This window comes from Bos javanicus, chromosome 3 (genome assembly GCF_032452875.1).
Source record: "Bos javanicus breed banteng chromosome 3, ARS-OSU_banteng_1.0, whole genome shotgun sequence".
Lineage (NCBI taxonomy): Eukaryota > Metazoa > Chordata > Mammalia > Artiodactyla > Bovidae > Bos > Bos javanicus.
Genome location: NC_083870.1, coordinates 84594002 through 84617541, shown reverse-complemented (window position 1 = coordinate 84617541; position 23540 = coordinate 84594002). Strand labels below are relative to the sequence as shown.

The window sequence follows — 23540 nt, the reverse complement described above, 5'->3', positions numbered from 1 at the left end:
AGGATGAAGTCTTTATCAGACTCTAGTGTATAAATAATGGAGAAGAGCAGTTTGGAAAGGGTCTCTGTGTAGGAGGATGGTTTCTGAAGAGTTTTAAGTTATGATCTGGTGCAAGCCAAGTGCTGCCGGAGGTGTAAACAGAACCGAGAGTCCTCTCTGAAGGCATGGGCTGCTGCGGCTGCCGCCCTTCTCCCCCTGTCTTTTCTTTCTTCCTTTTTTGATCATCACGTCACCTCTGTAATGTTCTCACTCCTGGTTTACGGGCTGAACCTTTTGAGAAAGTCTGCCACCTCTGATCCACTTTTCTTTCACAGACCCTGTAATTTTTGGCCGTATTTTTATGTTTTTCAGATTCAAGTCAATCTGAAAGTCCCAGCCAGCCAAGTGATGCTGACATTAAGGACCAGCCAGAAAATGGTAAGTTTAGTTTGGGACTCTGGTTGCTGCTCTGAGAGTCCATGGTAGCCAGCAGCCAACCAAGTAGGAGGATTTCAAGGTCTGCCCGAGTGGGTGGCCCACACAGTAGGAACAGTCTTTGAGAACTTAAGGAATTTTCTGGGTCACTCTAACAGCCCCAAACCCTTCCCCTCAGCCACAAACTCTATCAGGGTACTCTTAAGAACCTTCATTCCCAAGAAAGTTGGTTACTATTTGAGGCAGGGTTGATTTACCTGATCAGTGTCATTTACAGCATAAGTGAGGAGCCAATGCCTTTTTATTTCAGTTCCTTTTAATGTGGCAAGTGACGCATGATCATCTTCATGATGATTTAAGTTTATTGACTAACAAGTATTTTTGAGGCCTTTTGGAAGATTTTTGCTTCTGCTAAAGAATTACTGTGAGAAAATGATGTCTGCCTTTGAAAGATTTTCACTTTAAGTTGTCTAAAACAGTAAGGGTACATGACAGTATACAGTGTGTCAATTGCATAAATGTATAAGCTGTGTATTGCAGGAACTTGATTACCTAGAATACACACTTTATATATGAATATAATAGTATCCACTAAAATACTAAGTGTGTAGTATATATGCTCCAAGGATGAAAACAGTTATCATAGGTTAGAATTTGAGTAAAACCATCAGTTTCAGTAAAAACTGAGGAGTGACCTAGTGGTACTCATCACATGCTAAACACTGTATTTCCCACTTTCATGGATATAATCTCATAAAATTCCATAGTGCTGTTCCTTGATGAAAGAGCTGAAGCCTCTAATGGTGACTTGACCATGAAGGACCTTCGGAGGGAATATGGCACCATGGCTAAAAGCTCAGGCGGTGGTGTCAGACCTGTGTTTAAATTCTACCTCTGTTCTTTCTTTCCTTTGTAATTTTGAATAGGTTATTTACCCTCACAGAGTACTGATTTATTTCTTCTTTGAAGTGGTACAGTAATAATATTACTGACATGTTGAAGAATTAAATAAGATAATATATATAACATGCTCACAATAGTATCTTTCATAGGACTTTACACTAAATAAAAGTTGGCTGTTGTTCAGTATTCCTTGTATTATTTTTCTAGTTAGTATAATCCAGCCATACTTTGTTTTTCACTTACTTAAAATGACCTCATTCCTCCTGACTGTCTTATTTTTGTTGTTCTATTTTTCTGTTTTGATCTCCACCCGATCTTTTGGAATAGATAAGTAAACTGAATTATGTCAGTGTTGTGGGGTGGAGGATTGATTTTATCACTTTGAATAGCCTATCACTGATTTCTCAGGATTTGTTCATTTCCCAAGCCTCAGAAATTCTCTACATTGTTGCTGGGCTCCCATATTAAATATGCACTGTCTTGCTATTCCTCTCCTCATCCTGGTATTTTGGTGGTATTTTACGTATCAAAGTTGTCTTTTCACAGCAGGCATTAAAAAAGAGAGAAAGAGACCTCTGAAGGCTTGTTTTTAGTGTCATAAACAGCTACATCTTATTTTTTGTTGACATTTTAAAGAGTGATATTTATAGACTAGTTTCACTCTTTATTTCCCGCTTGACTTATAGGTGATGCTTATATGTCTCTTTTTTACATATAATATATTTATGTATAATCGGCTTGAAGTTGTGTCCAGAGGTACTCGTTCTATTTTCACTGTTGAGAACTGGTGGGCTGCTGGGGTGTGTGGCGCTCGTGTTTGGGTCTGGCTGCCCCTCTCGCAGGCCTGCGGTTCATCTGTCTTCATAAAATGGCCGGCAAGCTGTTCACATGCAAATATAAATTGAGAGCATGAGAGGCCTGGCATGCCTTTCTGGAGCTGCTGTAATACCGATATTGTGCATTTCCCATTCCAAAAAGCAACCAGGATTGAGCCCGAATTTTTCGGCCAAAGACGAGGAGAGACTAGCCAAGTTCATTGTTAACCGCAGATCACTTGGTGCCACCTCAAGGGTTCACAGTACCATTTGGGAAGGATCATGTGAGTTCAAAGAAAGAAAGTGGTAATATCCAGGAGAGAAAATAATAAATTCCTGTGTTTCAAATTTCTATTTATTTCAGAGAAAGAGATGTTGCTTCATCTTAGTTCCAACTGGAGTTCAGACTAGAGGAACACCAGCCTCTTGGGTTTCCTCTTTCTGCCTTTTGTCAATCTCAGATAAAGTTATTTGAGGAAAACATTATTTTTTTTCCTCTTTTTTAAATGTATAATCCCTGAAGGAAAATAAATGAAGATTTCTGGACTAGGTATTTACATGCATTAGATGACTTTCTGGGGCTGCTTTGATCAAGTCTTCTTTCATTTCATTACCCCAGATTATGGAAGATGAGTTCCTGAAAGGTTTTTGTTTGTTTGTTTGTTTCATTTTTAAGAAGAGAACACTCATAAATGTATCAACAAAACTCTTCAAGGACTTTTGAAATCTTGGTGGATGAAGAAGTGACAGACTCTGATCTTCAAATAAAGTGGGAACTCATTATTCCTTCTTTATGTATATATTCGAGGGGAAATAGTATTCTTTTTATCCTAGCTCTTGAAGAGAAAGGTAATGGGAAACGAATGGTATTTTCCTAGTAAACCATGGAGAATGAATAGACAAATGGTAACATGCTGTTTCATCCAAAACCATAAACTAGGCCATGTAACTTTACCTAAAGTGGATGCAGCTGTTTCTTCCCTGCCCAACTAGTCTCTTTATTTCTACAGAATTTTTGCTTTCTTTTCTTGTACTCCCTTAAGACTCAACTGTAAAAGAAAACAAATCTTTGTCCAATTAGAGTATTACATGGGAATTTTGAAGGAATTATCTGAAACCCAGAGATAAAATGTCAGAATCACTGAAACTCAACACTGGTATAATGTAATGATTCAGAACTCCACCTCTAGAGTCAAACAGGCCTGAGTTCAAATGAAACGAAGGCTGGGGGACTTTGAGTAAGGTGTCGCCCCAATCTCAGTCTTCTTATCAGTAAAATAGGAACACTAAAAGACCCTAACTCCTGAGTAACAAAATGAGAATATGCCTGTGAAAGCATAATGTGGGTTCATAGTAAGCACTCAAAGATAACCATCAGGACTCTCCAGCTAAAGCTCAGATCTGTAATGAGATACACATATTCAAAAGGAAACAAGCTGGGAGACTTGGAGTAGAAAGAGGAAGAGTGTCAGCAATAAACCAAGACTCTATAGAGACATCTTCTGTAGATACCTACCCTGTTTTGAAATGTCAGGTTTAAGTCTCTTAAATCTGTCCATAATCCCTATAGTGGCATATCTATTTTGTTGTTTAGTTCTATTCTTCATATTCTGTTTCCCTCTCAGGAGTTGAGAACTACAGAAGTGATGCAGAATTGCTAGGGCCTTCAGAATGAATGCCCAAGAAGGTTATTCTAGAAAGAAGGGACTTCACTTAGATGTCTTTAATTTGGGCTGAATTTTTCCTTGGCACAAACCAAATAGAATCTCACTTATTAAAAACTATAAGCTGTTGATGGACGGAATTCATGACCAATTTCGGATGCTTTGAACATGACACATACCTAGTATTTATTAAAATTAATAGGTAGACAAATAAACTGTCATTGTCCCCAAATAGTTTTTGAGTATTTGCTTGTTATTGATTTATCAAGGGAAAAAAAAAAAAAACCTGGAGAAGTTGAAAATCTAATTTGAGAATGGGGGAAAGTTCTGCAGTGGTACATAGTTTTTGAGTATTTGCTCACTGTTGATTTACCAAGAGGTTTTTAAGAAAAAATAAAAACCCTGAAGAAGTTAAAATGTAATTTGGTTGTGGGGAAAAGTTGTATAGTTGTACATGTATGACAAACGGACATACATACACAGATATGACTAATAGTGCTGGGAAGCCAAAGCTCGGGGCTATTCTAATGGACAGAGTAGATCAAGTTGTAACTCCACCGTCACCCCACCCTAATGAGCAGGTGTGATCAAAGATATGAAATACCATCCTGTTCGTTTATAGTTGATGACCATAAAGAATGGAATCCGACCAAGTTTTCAACCTAACTGTTATCATTCATTTAATCCTTTTGCATGTTACAGAAATCCCCTTTCTGGTTTTTCAAGAGCTCCTGAAGGTTTAAAGCCTTATCTGTTAGACTGTGACTTAGAAGATCTACTCATACCACCTTTGTGAATTCCCGGGAGGTACTTTGGCTACTGTTAAAAAGAGTATCTGTGGCACAGAATACTTGCAGTGCTTCCTCGGTATTTACAGGGCCTGTGAACAGTCCTCCATAGCTTGCGTTCTGTGTGGCATCAGGTCATGCATTGATGAGGGAGAGGCTCATGTGATAGCCCTCCTGCTTAATTCCAGGCACACTTCCGTGGGGCCACACTGAGGCAGTGACTGAGGGAAGAGCGTCGTCCAGCCCTGGCACTCTGAAAGCACACCCCCAGCGGGGACTCCCTGTGCACGCACCCTTAACTAAAACCAGAGAAGACCACGTACAGTTCCTGTGCCAGAAGAAGAAAAGCTGTGTCACGTGTATTTGATTGGAGTTTGTTTTTCCTGTTTACTATCTCTCATCACTTGTACAAGCTGCTAAAATAATAATAATCTCATCTTAGTGGTTTTAAAAAAGTGATATTTATAGCAGGAAATCAGAGTTGGTATTTAGATAATTTTCTTTAGGTTTAATCATGTTGGCTCTTCCTTATCTACCTGGTAGTTGCATGTGTGTTGGTGGCATCAACTCTCAGGTGGGCCACTTGCCATCAGTGGAAAGCCATTAATCATGATGTTTGCCTCAGATTTTGAAAATTTCCAGCTCTATCTGCCAGTTCAAAAATCACCCTGGAGTATTGGTTGGATCTCGTGTTCATGTTCAGCATCTTTGTGTATGTCCTTCCTATCTTGTATCACCAAACTAGGTATTGTTGCTAAGTGTTGCTAGATGAACAGGGAATCTCAACTGTTAGTATTTCATTGGTGGGCTTCCCTGGTGGCTCAGACGGTAAAGCATCTGTCTGCAATGCAGGGGACCTGCGTTCGATCCCTGGGTCGGGAAGATCCCCTGGAGAAGGAAATGGCACCCGACTCCAGTATTCTTACCTGGAAAATCCCATGGGCGGTGGAGCCTGGTAGGCTACCGTCCATGGAATCCCAAAGAATCGAACACCACTGAGCGACTTCACTTTCACTTTCATTAGTAACTCATTTCTGTATTTTGAGTATTTCAGTACTTACGAAATAACTTCCAAGGATATTGACTTCCTGACTTAAGATTTGTATGCAGGATTAACTCTGTAACTTGGTGGTGAGCTAAGAAATATAAATTTATATTTCTTTTTTGGACAAACATTCTTTTATCTGATAATATTTTCATTACAAAGTTCAGGCCTTCCACTTTCCTTTTTTTCTCATTACTTCCTCAAATATATGGGAGATATATTGCAGTATGATATATAATATTAGTACATAGCTGGAAGGTAAAATAAAATTCGTAATTCTAAATATTAAGAATTGTTTCTTGCTACTGAATGGACTGCTGTTTCAGGAACTATTTTGATTATTGGTCATTTTAGTTGTGTCATTTTAGGAATTTTGAAGGCAGTGCACAGCTGAACAGTTAACATTTTATTGGGAAAGCAGGAGCACTCTAGCACCATTGACTTGTAAATAAAGCTTGTCAATATTTCATAATTTGCATGACTTTCTTTTACAATTACCTAGCAACAGTTATTCTCAACAGTGTTCTTTCCAAAAACCCTGCAGGGACAGACACAGTAGAGTGACCACCAAAATAGCAGCAATAACAGTAATGATCAATATTCTAAATATTGTAAAGGTCCCAACTCAGGGAAACATTAAAACCTAAATGCCTTCTGGTTTCCAGATCTGTGTAATTAAATTCTGACTGATGAATTTTCAGCAATGAGATGGAGCTAGTCTATCTTGTTTTAGAGACTGGGGAACTAGAATTTGGTTTAATCTAAAATGTCAGTCTGAGGCCAGGTGAATTGTGCTTTCTTAAATATTGTTAGCAAATGTGATCCATCATGGTTTGCAGGGGCTCTTTAGAAATGCCTCCAAACAAAGTAAATTCTTGAATCTTGCATTTGGAAAGATGAGGTACCAGGTGAGACTGGAGGCTTCCCCCACAGGCTTAACACAGTATAGAGTACTCCAAGCTTTATTTACCACAGGATCCAGGGTAGTAAAAGAGCCTTTTCAACTGAAAAGAGGAGGAGGAAATTTGTCATTTTAAAAAAGTCGTTTACTTCTCACATTAAGGGTATTTTATTGTCTACATATACAGGTTAACTAGGTGAACAGACTTCAAGTGGTTGGCTAGTAGCCAAAATAAGGAATGGATTCGACTCCTATTCCCCTGATTTCCAAATTCTGAAAAGGACTGGCTGGGTGGTCTCTTCCAGACACAACCCTCCCTACCCCCACCCCCCGCAGCCCCGTTCCCCCAACCAGTCCCTCACGCACAAACTGTATAGAGGAGAGAAGACGTAAAGGGGTGTCTTTCTGTTCCTCACATTTGTTCTGTGTCCATGACTCGTGGTCCGGGAGAAACAACCGTTGGGATGTAACAGAATAGAAACATCCAATAGAAAAGTGATTTTAAGTGTTTGTCTATAATTTATATGGGATTGTGTAAATATATCCATAGATCTCGATTCTCAAAACCGGAAGCAATGCTGTTCATATTTGAATTGGGCTCAGAAAAGAAATCAAATGAGGGGCCGCCATCAAATCACAGTGACGTGGAGAAGCTGTGGAGGATGGTGCGCCCGGTGGTCAGTGGTGGCGCCATCTGCACTGCTCTCTGCTCCCTGGGTTTTTCCCTGGACAGGCCCTGATAGAACCTTTGGCAGATCTTCTCAGAAGGACCTGCAGTGCACTCCCAATGGTCGCTTGCATGTACCTCTCTCTGTCACTGAAAAGTCCACGTGGTGAATTATCAGGGAGGCTAGTTTGGGTCAGGAATAGTGTATAAGCTCTCTCTGCCACACACAGTAGGGTCTGATTTGACACTTGAGGGGGAATTTGTTGATTTAAATCCTGTATATCATTTTGGGGAAAGAATTATCCATTTGTGGATCATATTAGTAAACTGAATGCAATATAAATAATTTATTTGGGGATTTGGAGTCGCTAATCCAGATTGATTAGTTGTCTGCTAGAAAAATTCATGTGGCCACAAGGACTTTTGGCACCTTTTCCCTCTCCAGCTTCCTCATTCTTTTTCTCTTCTTCAGGTTTCACTCAGCTCCAGGCAACTCTGTTCCCTTGGCATTGCCTTGTTAAGGAAATCTACTGGGATAGTGCAAATCGCAAATCGAGGTGGGGGGAGGGGTAGTATTTACAGCACATTACTCTGCCCCTTCTCAATTGTTAAGTTCTATACTTGGTTGATTTTAACCCAAAGAGAACAGGGGAGTCTCATATGCCTTAGCCACAGGCATCATATGGCGAATATCCAAAGAGAAAAGTATAAAGGATGTGGTGGTGAATCCTAGCAAAACAGGAATAGATTTCCAACAATCTATCCATGAAGGAAAGTCAGTGTTTTCTTAGATCTCTGTAGGTATTTTGCAACCAGAGAGCTTCTCAGCAAGCTGAATTTGTAAACTCAAGAGATGAACAAATAGAAGCCAAATCACAGTTTCTGAATAGGTGGGATTAGCAAAGGAGAGCTGCCATTATAAGCCTGACACCGAGCATCTGCTAAGGAGAAATCAGTTGTCCAAGCCACTTAAAGACCTGCACCTCAATTTTCTTATAAGTCATCTGCTTGCTCAGTCACTCAGTCATGTCCAACTCTTTGTGACCCCATGGAATGCTGCCAATCAGGCTCCTCTGTCTATGGGATTCTCCAGGCAAGAATATTGGAATGAGTTGCCATTCCCTTTTCCAGGGGATCTTGCCAACCCAGGGATCGAATCTGTATCTCTTTTGTTTCCCGCATTGGCAGGCAGATTCTTTACCACTGAGCCACCTGGGAGCCGAGATAGTTGTTAAGAGTCTGCGGGGTACATTGGACTATATACTAGATGCACTGAGGGACAACAGGGATGGGTCAGACTTCCTGTTCTGGAGGACCTGGTAATCTAGTAAGGGGAAAAAGGCTGCATTCATCCTTTCAGCAAATATTTATCAGGTGTATTCTCAGAACCAGATTGACTGAGTAAAACAGATAACATCTCTGCTGGAAGAAAACACACATAATATAACAAGTGATGTTAAATATTATGAAGAAAAACAAAGCTAGATAAAGAAAAATGGGGCTTTCTAGGTGACACTAGAGGTAAAGAACCCCCTGCCAGTGCAGGAGACAAGCGATATGGTTCCATCCCTGGGTCGGGAAGATCACCTGGAGGAAAGCATGGCAATCCACTCCTGTATTTTTGTCTGGAGAATCCCATGGACAGAGGAGCCTGGGGGGCTACAGAGTTGGACAGGACTGAAGTGACTTAGCACGCATGCACACACAAGGGCTCAACAGTGGAGTATAGGGCACTATTTTACAGAAGGTAGTCAGGGAAGGCCTTTTTGACCTGTTGACTTTTGAGCTAAGAGTTGATGATAGTAAAGATGAAGACTATGCAGATATTTGGGACTTCTCTTCTAGAAAGAGGGAACAGAAATGGAAAGACCCAGAGGCATGTTGGAGGAACAGTCAGGGTTAGGGTGGCTTGTGGTACATCAGTGAAAGAAGAGCAGTTGGCAGCAGGGCTAGCAGGAAGCCAAATTATGTTGAACTTTGTTGGCCAAGGAAAGACGTAGCAAATCTTTGATAAACTATAATATGCTTGACAAAGGAATGCACGTACCAGATCCATTCATTACTTGATGTGGTGGCTATGCCCTGAGCCCTTGCGCTGTGTTAGATACTTAATGTTGAGTGGTGAACAAAGCAAAAAGGCCTAATTCATAGCATTGTCAAAGGAGACTGTCGTCTGCCATGGCAGTATCTTTTAGTATCCTGAAAGGTTTTCCCTTATGCATATGTTACTGAAAAAAGAGTCACTTGCATAGGATATTTGGCTTCACATACACTCTCATGCAAACAATTCTTTTTTTTTTTTTTAATTTAATGGAGATCTAAATCTGTGGGGCTGCAGTTTAACCCTTATCTCAGGACTCTGTTTAGATTGTAAATCCTCAGGTCTCAAGTCCATGACCACGAAGCTTGATATTTTTTCCTCCCAATTGTTGCTAGATTTAGCAAATAAAAACACAAGATACCAAGTTAAATTTGCTTTGCAGAACCACAACAAATAATTATTTTAGTATTACATGGGCTCTATTTATTACAAAAAAGGACTTGTTTATCTAAACCAAGTCACGTATTTTATCTGGCCACCAGTCCTAGTTCTCTGCACACTCCCATGGAGGTTTCACGGGCAGCAGTAAGAGCAGTACTGGAAAAGGTTCAATTAGTCTGTGATGATTTCAGTGATCACAAAGGGTCAAACCACTGGAATTTAACCTGCTGGAAATGAGACCTGAGAAGAGTATCGCAAAGTTCTAATGACTCAACTGCTTAAATTCCATTCATTCTGCATCTGCCGGTAGCCCAGTCGTTGTCTTGGAACAATAAGCCACTTGTGTGGCATAGTCAGTAGGTACAATACTGTAGTTGAGAGCCATTCAACCCATCCAGGTCAGTGTGTAAGTTTAATTAGTGGAACTGTAATTGAGTAAGGCATAGGGACATCGTGTGAGTCACTTCTTCAAAGGAAGTATATCTTGTCGCAAGTCCTAGTTATTGGCAGACTGTTTGCCTCATGAAAGATGGTGAAAGTAGAAAATCAGTCAAATCACACAGCACTGGAAAAGTCCACATTCAAAAGTAATGTAGAGAAAAGACCTTTAGGTTGACTTGAAAATAGACGGTGCTATTTTCTTTATGCTCTACAGGAATCTAAATATATATTATGTTCTCATTTAGGGCTGTTTCCTAGCTGTGACAAAACATGTTTGAATGTGTTATAAGAACATGATGTGGTCTTTGTACCCTCCAACTTAAAGAAAGGATAATGTCCACAGATTCAAGGAAAGCACTTTTGGAAATGAGAGCTAAACTGTGTTGAGCTTTGGAGCCAGGTAATAATGAATATTACAAATTTAACAAAAATAATGAATTTGCTGGCAACAGTCATGCTATTGATAATAGCTCCCATTTGTTGTGGGTTTACCATGTGCTGGTGTGGTAGTTTAGGTCTCCCAAGAAGAATATGCCCTTACAGAATTAGATGTGCAGGGATTTTGGGGGCTAAAATCTGTGAGCTATAAAGGGAGGGAGCCAGGTTGGCTGCAGAGGCTTCAGACTGCAATACTGATCTGATACCTGTGAGAGGAGAGAGGAAAGGAAGAAGGATTGGAGAGGAAGAATCTTAGATGTGAGGGAGCTTCTAAGAAAAGTTTCGTACAGGCCAGTGGAAAGTCTTTGAGCCAGTCACTAGTTATAAAGTTTTTTTTGTCTTCCCATAGGAACCAGTCTGCATTAGTATCCTCTTCTTTAATCATTTACTGGGAGCCTGGAGGAAGCTCTCTGGAACAAACATGGTAGTAAATCCAGAGGGGAGCGATTGGAGTTGTCAGGCAGTGGTGCTTCTTGTCACATGTGATACGAGGGCCACCACAGCAAGGCACTGTGGCAAGAGTTCTAGATTCATGATCTTATTTCACTCTAATACAACCCTTGGAGAGCGGTATTATTAGTGTACCCATTTTACAGATGAGGAAACTGAGACACAAAAGAATTTAGCTGGCTTTCCCACAGTTAAGAAGGCAGAAAGAGTACTCACAGGACAGAGTTTTCACACTTACATGTCAGAAGCTAATTGCTTAACCATGACCTTGCATTATAGAAAGAACAGTATTCAAACTCTGGTCCTATAACTTATTGATGACATAAATTTGGGCAAACTCTTGGACTTGTGTTATCTCATTTATAAGGTGGGATGCCATCACCTCGTCAGGAAGTGTATTTCAGTTGCTGTTTTGTTTTGAGCTTAAGCGGTGTTCGTTCCTTTCCTTCCCCGTGTTGTTCGCTCCTTTAGGATGGGCATCTCATACTGTTAGGTATCTGCCTCAGCCTTGCTCAGGCACCCACAGGCTTAATTAATCCTGGGAGCTAAAAGGACTGTTTCTATGCAGATTATGTATATGGATATATCTCTGTGGATGTGTGTATGTATAAATTGCCCCGAACTTGTAGTGATTCATAGGAGATACACAATAAAGGGTAGTCTACCTTTCTTTCATCCACCTCTTTGCTTCATGGAAACGAACTCTGTGCTAGATGGCAATCTGAAATGTGTCATTTTCTTGTTTTTAATTTTGGGGGCAAAATTACATTCTTTTGGAAAAATTATGTTCTTATTTTTCATATGAACATTTTTACTCTTTTTCCTACAATCTCAGCACTCTTCTTATATGGATCAACAGTGAATATTTTTAAACAGTGGACTAAATTTTCATTTGATTTTTGTGCTGAAGGTGGAGTGTATAAAAGTAGTTGTAAGGTGTTTATACCAGATGCCATTGTATTTGTTGGACGGCGTAAGACAATTATGACTGCCAATAAATTTGAAAGTATTTCACTTGGAAAAGATGTAGGAATGTAGTTTATTGAAAACATAAAAATAAGGAGTTTATTTCCACTCCCCATTTTTGTGCAGTACAATAGAAATTTGTACATCATCCCTTTGATTTTAGATTTCTGAATTATTTAAAAGAATCGGTTAATTCTCCATTTCAAGTGAGTAAGACAAAGTTCATTAGGATATTTGATTCCTAGCATGTCCCCCATTCACAGATCATGTTAACTCCTTAGAGAGGTTTATCTTTTAAAATTGCAAATGCTGTCCAAACTGAAAGCTTTTCAATTTAATGCCTTCTTACAGTTTGGGACTATAAGTAAGATCTTTAATACAGAGAAGGGATGAGTCACCTTGTCAGAGCATCAGTCAGTTCTAAAGGTAGCAGTGCTCAGGACATGCATGTGCAGTGAGTTCTAGTAGATTTGCAAATGCTCTCATGAAAGATATATAAGTAAAATTCAACAGGCACCAACAGTGCTCCTGACCAGTGGTTACCTACTGGTGGTTCTTGAATGGAGTCAAAGAAAAAAAATCTTAAAAGAAATGGTGCATTTTTCCCTAGATAATAAGATGCATAGGCTGACAATTTTTGCTTTTGACTTTGTGAGTTCACTGGTCATATAATACAGAGAGAGACCTGTTTGGCAGTTGTAGTTTGAATTCATCTAATAAAAGATGGAGGAGAGATAAATGATCCAGTATTTAGTAAAGATGGTAAGTTAAATACTTTGAAAAATAGGCTCCATGAGAGGGAAAATATTTTAAGATGTCTTTAACAGTGAAAAGATACAGAAGACTCTGTGGTAGACCAGTAGTTAATAATAGCCTTTAACTTTCCCTTTGGAAGGAGAGGGGAAAAGAGAAAAGCAGGTACCAGGGAGAGCCAATAAAGAGGAGTTGTGCCCAGGGATACTCATCATCTCCATAATGCATCCTTTTATTCATCTCAACAGATATTATTAAACTTACTTCTGTCTAAGCAGAATTGATAGTAAGGGCCACGGGAAAAAGCCTCTCAAAGTAAGAGACTTGGGTAGAACTTCTCTATATAAATTGACCCAGGACATCATACCTTCAGAATACAGTAGCTTAACAAAGTTTGGGTCGCCTAATCATACATTGTTGTGTTGGGCATTTGTGTTCTGGGTTCAGAGCTCTTCCTGTGTGGATTCTGTGCATCAGTAGGAGTGGTGAGAAAACTGACTTCAGTAGAATAATAGTGTGTACTAGGCACTTTAAATTGTTGCACTGTGTTGTCTTCATTTGGCCTAATCTAAGACCTAGAGGATGAGGTTCAGGGAGGCTGAGGCACAGATTCATGGTCAGCAGCTAGTGAGTGGCAGAGGAAGTGTTGCTTTGCTTTTCTGGGGAAGGCTCTGGCATTGTACGGATGATAAGCAGTGAGGTGCTTTGAAATGTCTTGGAATGCTTTACACTCAGCACTGATAATAATCTCAAATAATTTGTATTATTAGTACAATAATTGTATTATTTCAATGTGTTTTCTCTATGTCATGCCCCTTCTTCCCAGGGAAATAGCAAACATGAGGTTAGAGAATGACAGTGGTGATGATACACCTATGATGGGACAGTAGTGGTTAATCAATTAAAACTAGACAATCGCGTCACTTGTTTCAGCTGAACATCAACTAATGTAAAGAGTAATACGTCACAGTATGCTTAAAATTAAACCAATAAGAAAGATTTGCAGAATTCCACATTTCCCTTGGGATAATGTTATATACCATGGGTCACATGTGACAATCTGACATAGGTACCAAGTGAGGGAGAGGGCATTATTAATAACAAATGCATCATTATTTTTTAGAAGATGCAAAATAAAGATAAATAGAAGCCCTAATGTCTTCTTCCGGTCTCCCTAATACGTATTTTGAGGACATTGCTATTCTAGATAATGTAGAATAGACTACCCTTGGGGGAAGAAATCAATGTTTGCAGGAAAGAATTCTGTTCCCAACATAGTATCTGGCAATCAAATAAATATTTTGGGGTGAATGATGAGTGAACAAATGAGTGAATGAGTGAATCTTGCCTTCGGGAGCTTAAAGTTTTTCCCACTCCCATCCCTATCTTGCCCCTTCCCACATTCCTCTCCCCACTGATAACCACTAGTTTGTTCTCTATACCTTTGAAAAAGTCTTTTTCTCAAACTGAGATATAGTTGACATGTAACATCTTGCATGTCTGAAACTGATTTGATACCTTTAGACTGCAATATGATTGCCATTGTAGCATTAGATGACACGTCTATGGCATTACACAATTACCATTTTCTAGTGTGGGGAACAATTAGGATCTAGTCTCTTAGCAAGTCTAATGTGCATAATATAGTATTGTTGTCTGTAATCACCATACTGTGTATTAGAGCTCCTGACTTACTTATGCACTAGTTATATATGCACCCTGAAGTAACATCTCTTGCATTTTCCCACCCCTAGTCCCTGATAACCACCATTTTAGGCGTTCAAAGTTTTTTCAGGGAAATTTATATTTAAAAGTAATTCCACCCCTTTCCAATTCATCTTTTCTTAGTCATCTGTATATTTATTATTCATAGTGTATTGCTACTCCTTGTGTTAGGCAATGGGAATATAAAGATAAATGAGGTGCAGCCCAGTGTTCATCAAACATATATTCTAATAAGGAAGATGAATATTTAAATAAATATTTGCCATGAATTTTGACTGATCTCCTGAAGGTATTTAGGGTCCGTGATGAAAATGGGTACAAATGATAAGAGCTATGCAAGAAGCACCAATAGTTAAGCTATAGGTGTTCATACAAGAGCTTTATTAAACATTTGACCTAAATACTGAAATGTATGTTCCTAGATATTACCTGTGGCTTTCTTGCCCCTTAGAATGAGCTCAAACCTCCATTCCATACAAATACTGAAATGTATGTATGTTCCTAGATATTGCCTATAACTTTCTTGCACCTTAGAATGAGCTCAAACCTCCACTCCACACTCTGAAACAATCTGAACCTCACCCAGTGTTTCTGCGTGTTTCTGGGAGGGCTTTCAGGCTAAGGTCCCTTCTGGTTCTCGGTTCCTACACCTGCAGTTAGTTTAAGTGATAGGTCTTTTTTCAAGCTGTACACTGCCCTCTCCCATGGCCTGTGCCCTAGATGTTGGGATGAGCCTTTTCTCCATAATTCTGTTCTGTGCACACATAGAACTTATCTGAGTTGCTGAGGTTGGTGGAGTTGTGTGGTAATGGAGTGGGGGCAGGAGCTCTCAGAATACACAAGCCACTTCATACTGATTTTACACACTCCACTCCTCCAAACACGCGGAGGCGGTGCCACGTTGTCGTTGCCCTCTCTTTCCCCCTTACCCTCTCCTCTCTGAGCTGCCTCTTGTTCTTGGGGTGGCTTAGTCACTAAGTTGGGTCCCTCTCTTGCGACCCTATGGACTATAGCCCGTCAGGCTCCTCTGTCCATGGAATTTTCCACGCAAAAATACTGGAGTGGGTTGCCATTTCCTTCTCTAGGAGATCTTCCCGACCCAGGGATCGAACTTGGGTCTTCTTGCATTGCGGGCAGATTCTTTACAAACTGAGTCACCAGCAAAACCCTTCTTGTTCTTGTTTAGTTCTAAATGCAGAGGAGTTTCACTGTATCTAATTTCCTTGAATTTTACAATCTGATGTTCTTAGAGGGTCTCCTTTGTTAATAAGAAATGTACCACCAATATATTTTCCTAATCAAAGAATGCTAGTGCTCTTGATAATAAATGGGATTCTCAGCTTCTGTATATGTGAGAGAAAAGATATAGTGTCCTTATTAAGCAAAGAGAACATTTGATCCACCATGTAAGGCTCAATTTGACTAAGGCATTGTGTGTCTGAACAGTTTTTAATAACGATAGTCATATCATGTTTAATTCTTGGATGGCCAGTCATCCAGCATGTTTCCCTTGGAGTGAAGCTTGCTGACTTCCTGGCTGACAGATAGAAAGCATCCATAAATGAGAGACAGAGACAAAATTAAAATGTGACTTCTTTGGCATCCACCTTTCGAACCTAGGCCTTCCCCCACTTTACTCTAATTCAATTTAGGAGATGTTGGATGGAAACTAATACAGTTAAAAAGAACTTCATGTAATCTCACTAACATTCTTAGAACATGATGCTCAAGGTTTTCTGGTCAAGGATATTTGCATTTGCATTTATAGAACAGTTAGAGGCAGAATTCTGTGCGTGTGAAAAGTCCTTGCTCTGAGAATGACATTTCCAAGCTGTCAAAAATCTGATGCACTCAAAGCTAAACCCAAAATTGCCTTTTATTCTGTAAATATTGAAGAAAGGGCTTAGCATGGCACCACTGAACTTGCTAGCCAAGGAACTAGCCTACTGGGTCGGAATCAGAAAAGGGCTGTTGAGTTTAAATTGTCACAGAATTCAAGCTTGAAGGATGCAGTGAGAAAGTATTACAAGCAGTCATAGGCCCATGTTTTCCTGCCGGCCTCTCAGCCCCTTAACACTATTTTCTGGTGCGTCATTGGGGGTGTGAGAAAATTGCATGAATCTACGTTGTTTGACTGTTCTTATCTCTAACGTCTACAGTGAACCACAGAGATATTCACACTAAACCTTCACGCATTGTTCATCCAGTCAACCAATATTTATTTATTAAACATCTGCTGGATGCCTGACACTGTTCCAAGCATGAGTTACAGGGCTGCTGAAGCCCAGAGAAGTAAAGAGATGTGCCTGAGATAACACATGAATTCGCAGTAGACCCGAGACCCTGAATATCATGTCCCCTATCAAAAATTCTTTCTACTCTATTATCGCTCTGCCTTGCTTAGGCTTCTTCTCCCCGCCGTCCCCCAAATAGACTGAAGTCCAATAGTTAGTTGAAAGGCTATTAAAATTGTTCTCTTCACTTTCCAAGTTGTCAAGTTTATTTGAAAGTCATTCATTCAGAATTTAATCATATTATGGCAATTGTCACGTCTCACTTGTTTATGTGCTTCTGGGAATAACATCTGCAAAGGCCAGCCTCATTATAAAGTAGATTGTAAACCCCATGAAGGCAGGGACTATTTATCCCTGATCATCCACCGTTTTTTCTTTAGTCCAGAGCCTACCATCCAGTGTGCGTGTGGGTGAATACCAGTTGTAAGTGCAGAACTGAATGACTCTCCCCGATGCCTTAGGGTACTGCTCTTGTCTGGCATGGTGTGCCTGCAGCACAAGCTCTCCAGAGAAGTCTGCTGCTGGGAAGGTGATAGATGATTTGATCTGTATTTGGTGGGCCTCTGCTTAGCCCTGCGTAGTTCCCAGCCCATTTCCTCCTGTTTCAGAGCCTTGATGGTCATCAAGCAACTTGCAGCTGTGCTTGCTGGATTGTGGTGGGAGCCTCTGAGGTTGGCGGTCCGCGGACACAGCAAGGTGCTTTTGTGGAGAGTTTGCTGCCTGTCGGGGAGGAGCGGTTTTCCCTGGGACTTGGCTGGGGCTGCGCATCTGCCTGTCCGCTCTGTTCCCCACCATTGCCATCCTCACCTGCCTGCAGCCGTCAGCTTCCCACACTCTGAAGGAAAATCTTGTGTGAGGCCGAGCTGGGTGTAGCTTGTCACAGTGTAAGACAAATGCGTGTCGCCTGGCCAAGCTGACTTTGACATGAAGGGATCTTTGCAATGGGAGACTGAGCAGAGCAAAGGAAGACAAGAATAAGATGGAAGTGGGTTCTTTGTGAGCATTTAAGCAAGTACATGTATGACAAGAAAGGCCAGTCCATGTGATTTTAACAAGCATCTTAAACTATACTTTATGGAGAAGCATAAATGTAAGACCTGGTCTCTCTTGTTCACTTCTTCCTGTAGGGTAAAGAGCAAGCATGCAGTTTGAAGGAGTGATGAGCTTGACAGTTCTTCCTAGTAGGGGAAGCTGGGTTTTGGAAGGAAAAATCCAATCTTCTGATTTGAGCTTTGACAGGTGCATGGGTGCAAGAGGGATGGGACACCCCTAATTTTATCACCTTCCTGGCTGTGAAATGTTTTTGAAAACATTTGCATGTGGACTTTTCCACTTCCGAACTGACCCTGCAAATGTACTTAACCTTTTGTGTCTCAGCTTCCTCATCTGTGAAATGGAAACAGGTGATTCTTGCCTTTCTTCTCTCCCAAGGCTTTAGTAAAAGTATAATCAGATGACGTATCTGAAAGCACTTTATAAGCAATCAAGCCATGTATAATACAATGAGCTGTTGTAATAACTTCAGGTCATCAGGAATTTCTTCATTTCCTTCCTTGATCCCCTGGAAAATGCTAGGAGGCTACTGAGTATATTTCATATTTTTCTCCTCTCAGTCCGGCAGTGCTCATTTTCAAGTAAATATGGTTTTAAAGCTGCTACACAGGGAATGAATGTGCCTCTCCATGGGGAGTGTATTTTTTACTATGTGGCACATGGCTTCCCCCCACCCCTCCGTACCTACAGAAAGATATTCTTTCTGCATTTACTGTGGCACCACTTTTACCGATACTATTCTGAATGAAGTTGGAATTCTAACATTTTGAACATGATTGTTAAAAAGGTAAACATCCAAATTTACCTCAAAAAGCCCTAACAAACAGATACGTGAAGCCCACAGTTTCTGATGATATTCCATCTGGTCCAGAATGCATCGAAGGCACCTTCAGACTGTGTCAATATATCAGTGTTTGATTTTAAATTGACTCAGGTTTATTGTCTTAAGCTCCCTTGAATCCCCAGTCCCTTTGCTTATTTGCATTGAGTATATTCTAAAAGTGCGTCTACACTCTTAGTTGGCTTTTGCTTAAACTTTTCTCTTTCTGGAACAATCAGGTCAGAGACAAAATAGGCTCTAACTCTGTGTATTTGTTGTTTTGGCGAATCGTGAGCGTTACAGGGATATAGTTGTTTCCAGTAATTCCTATGTGTATTTAGTGATCTTAAGAGGAAATATTAGCATCCTTTTTCTTAAGCCACTGGTCTGAAAGATCTGTAAAGCATAGACTTGAAATTCTCTGACAAATTATCTCTAAGGTTCAGAAAGAAATTTTAAGCATCTTCTAATTCCCACTTTATCTCTGCCTTCAAGCCTCCATTTCTACCCACTAATAATCCCTGACTACCAGATACTTGTGTCTTCAAGATATCAAAGTTTGTTTTTAAAAAGAAAATATTAATAAGTTTCATAGAAGAAAACATCCAGTCTGTATTGGGAGCACTGTGGTACATTTTTTGTTTTCATGCATTTTTCTGGTTGAGCCAAATTCTCTCACCACACCTACTCAGAAAAGTCTACAACTCATCCCATGTAGAAGTACAGCAGAACAAGCAAGGTTTAGTCATTGCCGAGACCTTTTTTGTTTTTTTGTTTTTTTTTTTTTTGCTTTGTGGTACCTGCTGAGGAGGCTCTTACTTATACTCTGACAAATATGACATAAATTGGTGGAGAAGAGCTTCCTTTGTTAAATGGTTCATTCATTTCACTGGCCTGATGTAAGTTATATGAACCACAATGTATCACAACAATTACTAGTTTAATTCCTTTTTTACCCTGGATTCATTTAAAAGGTTTGCTCTCTAAATATAGGACCTGTAGATAAAAGGTTTCTTTAAAAATCACTCTCTTTTCAAGATGTTTTCATTAGTTGGTATTCATTTAAGTGGGTTCTACTCTGCATACCATTAAAGGTGTGTGTAAATGTTTTTATTGGTTTCTTCCCTATCTTCCACTTTTATATTTCCTCCGTAAGAGGCAATGCCATTAACCTTAGCAGTGCTGAGTGTGATTGTCTTTCGATCAGCCCCATCATTGCAAACCACTGATCCATAGCTTACATTACTTAAACCACTGGTTCCTAAACAGAAAAATAGCCCCATTACCTTCCTTGGAATGGTGATAGGCTGTCTGAAAAATCCTTTCAAAAAGAAGAGTGAGCAAAAATACTCCCTGGTTCCTTTGGGAATAGTCCTTTCTTTGATAGAAGTGTTTATAGTAGTGGAACCTAAGTTTCCTATTTTAACTACACATGAAACATTTATTGAGTCCCTGTTATGTTCAGGGTGCTTTTTTGGACACACAGGTGATGCCAAGGTTTTTGGATGCAGTCCTTTAAGAGACGTACTTGTTTTCCTCCCAGTTAGACATGTATACTCCTAATAATAACACAAGATAAATATGCAAAGCGCTCTAAGAGGGAAGCAGACAAAGTGCTCAGCAGACATAGGCAAGAGAATGCTTGAATTCAGATTTTAGAGACAAGGAGTGGTAAGTTAGATTTCACCCAGCAGAGAAGAAAAGTGAGGAGGAAGAAGGAAGAGGCATGTTCAAATCAGTGAAATAGCCGCCAGAGTCACTGTGTGGTCTGAACGTTTATGGTGAACTTTGAAAATAGCCATCATCTGGTATGACTTGTGCAAGGTGAAATGAGCGGCAACAGAAGGCAAAGTGTCTACGGGGATGACTAGCCTCCCCTTTGAGGTTCTCCCTGTGGGGGAAACCAAATATGCTGTCAGTTCACACATCTTGGAGGGCTTACTGTCTTCAGAATTTGGCTTAACCCCACCCCATCACTCAACTAGCCAGAGTGCTGGAGAAGGCATTGAATTAAGAACTCAGAAAACTGTGCTCCATTCCTGGTTGAGCCATTAATTAGCTAAACTCCTAGATAAGTAACTGTTCTCTGAGCCTTGGTTTACTCTTCTACAAAGAGGAGGTAACAGTACCTACCTCATAGCTGTTAAGAGTCTTAAATGAGATAATTCATAGAAGATTCTTCGCATAGTGCTTGGTATATATCTAGTGCTCAAAAAATGGGATCCATTAATTTAAAATGATATTTCCATACCTCATTACCCTTCTTAAATTAATTGAACTTTCTTTTGTGCTCAGTCATGGCTGACTCTTTGTGACCTCATGGACTGTAGCCTACCAGGCTCCTCTGTCCATGGAATTTTCCAGGCAAGAATACTAGAATGGGTTGCCATTTCCTTCTCCAGGAACTTTCTTTTAGTTATTGATAACTTACAACATACTGGGGAAAGCCCTCTGTTCAACATGGCTGCATTAATTTGGAAATAAGATCCAGTTTATTTTCTCCACAATAAAAATCACTCTAAAAACGTGCTCACTTGTATTTATAGAGCAGGTATTTTGAGCATTTTGAGACCTGAAGCTTATGAAATTGTAGTTTCATGCATATCTAAAATAATCGTGTGTGTGCCAAGTCACTTGAGTCGTATCCGACTCTGTGCAACTCCTGGACTGTAGCCCGCTGGGCTCCTCTGGCCATAGGGTTCTCCAGGCAAGAATACTGGAGTGGGTTGCCATGCCCTCCTCCAGGGATCTTCCCGACTCAGGGATAAACCCACGTGTCTCTTATATCTCCTGCATTGGCAGGCAGGTTCTTTACTATTAATGTTACTTGCTGCTGCTGCGTCACTTCAGTCGTGTCCGACTCTATGCGACCCCATAGACGGCAGCCCACCAGGCTCCTCCATCCTGGGGTTCCCCAGGCAAGAACACTGGAGTGGGCTGCCATTTCCTTCTCCAATGCATGAGAGTGAAAAGCGAAAGTGAAGTTGTTCAGACGTGTCCAATTCTTCGGGACCCCATGGACTGCAGCCCACCAGGCTCCTGTGTCCATGGGAGTTTCCAGGCAAGAGTACTGGAGTGGGTTGCCATTGCCTTCTCCGCTACTTGGGAAGCCCAAAATAATCATATGATAGAACTTTCCCCATTGCTTGACACTAGCTCCTTAGTGTCCCAGTGAGTTTACAGAAGCCAAGAGAAGATGGTCTTCTCTAGTTACGTACTAAGTGGTGAAGTTTTCCTTCTCTTACACATCCCCATCATGTCAAAAGGCTCGAAAGATCCCTCCAGTCACTGTTAGCATTTACTGCTGTTACAGCAGTTTTGCGTCTTGATCTTTTCATTGACTAGTATTGTACCTTCCTTTCCTCTGAACTTTGAAAGATGCAAGTGTTTGAAAGCTTGATCTTGTCTGTCTGAAGCTGTGGAGAAAAGAATTTTAATTTACGTTCCCCAAATGGGGCCACTGTGTCTTTAATTTTTCTTTTTAATTAATCTCTATGTCTATGCAAGAAAAGTTTTCACTTAAAGCACGACCTTTAATGAAAGCATTTTTGTTAAAGGGAAGTCTTAATGGAGAGAACTATAGATAACAAATTTGAAGAAAATATCTGGCAACACAGACTTCTGCAAGTTTGAAGCTCTTGGTGAAATCTCAAACAGTCGGAATGGAAAATTACCCAGTCTGTTTCCTCAAGATAGACTTGTTTGTACAGCTACTCAAAGTTTAAATGGCAGAACAGTAGGTACACAGGCTGTACTTAAAAGCTGTGTTTGTATTACAATGCTGTGTTTTTAACCTCTTTTTAGTTTGGAACACAAGCTGGCTAATGTCTTAGTTCTTTGCTTCCTGGATTATTAGTGAATAGCATGGTTGTATTTAATAACCAGAAGGAAAGGAACAAACCGACAAATAACTTCACTGAGATTATATTTCTCTCTTATCCTAAGGGATGAGAGTTTTTACTTCAGTTGTATATGAAGACTACTTTAAAATTAAATATTGAGTCCCACTCTTGGGAGATCAAAGAGTCTTCAAATATCTGAGGATTCTTAAGTATATCCTTATTTTGTAGAGTCCTGTTAAAGGTCTGGGACTTACAAAAAATTTGAATCAATGAGCAGGCTATCTTCATAGTTATCAGCATTCTTAGCAGAAATGTACACCTCACCTCTGATGATCATGGTTTCTAAGCTATGGATAATAGCAATAATTGCTAGCATTTGTATTATACCTTGGAGTTTTACAAAACAGCTTCCTTTGCATTATTTTATGGGATATCTTATGGAGCTTCTTCTAAGTATAATTACATGATATTCAAATAGATCTAAACCCATTTCACTAGAGTCTGAATAAAGCATATTGAATTTTTAAAAAGTGTCACTTGTCTGAAATTTTTGAGAATAATGCATTTTAGAAATTAGACTCCAAGAACTCTAAATCCACATTTGTAAAATAAGAGTACAGAAAATGCCATTAAAATGTGATATAACTATTTCTATAGATTAGTAGATAGCCCACAGAGATTTGTTGTACTTGTTAAAATAATTCTTTACAATGAATAATCCAGTGCAGCTAATTTTATTTCTGTTTCATGTAATAGTTCTTTTTCATGAAAATATACTATAAAATTGTTACCTTTGCAGATAAGTGTGGGTATATAATTTGTGTATGTGTATATATTTACCAAGTTGGCCAAAATGTTTAGATTTTTCCATACGATGTTATACAAAAGCTGAATGAACTTTTTGACTAACCCAAGATAATTTAATTTGTACATACATGAACTTCCATTTTATAAAGATTGGAAGGCTTATTTACAAGGAAAACAGTAAAGTGGAAAATATAAGCAATTAAAAAAATGAAGACTGGGAAATATATAAATTAAGGTAGATAATTAAATTTGAAAAAGATTCTGTTCTGCTA

The 23540-nt window shown here is 39.7% G+C and overlaps 1 protein-coding gene across 7 annotated transcripts in view; it reads left to right on the top strand.

Moving 5' to 3' along the window:
• Positions 1-23540, top strand: part of NFIA (nuclear factor I A) — a 427927-nt gene that overhangs the window by 228057 nt on the left and 176330 nt on the right. For 6 of the 7 annotated variants that reach the window (XM_061411778.1, XM_061411773.1, XM_061411779.1 and 3 more), the window contains one exon: positions 352-417. The exons of the other annotated variant lie outside the window; for it this stretch is intronic. In XM_061411778.1, coding sequence (XP_061267762.1) covers positions 352-417 — 66 coding nt within the window. The remainder of the gene's footprint in view (positions 1-351; positions 418-23540) is intronic. 7 annotated transcript variants of the gene reach the window in all.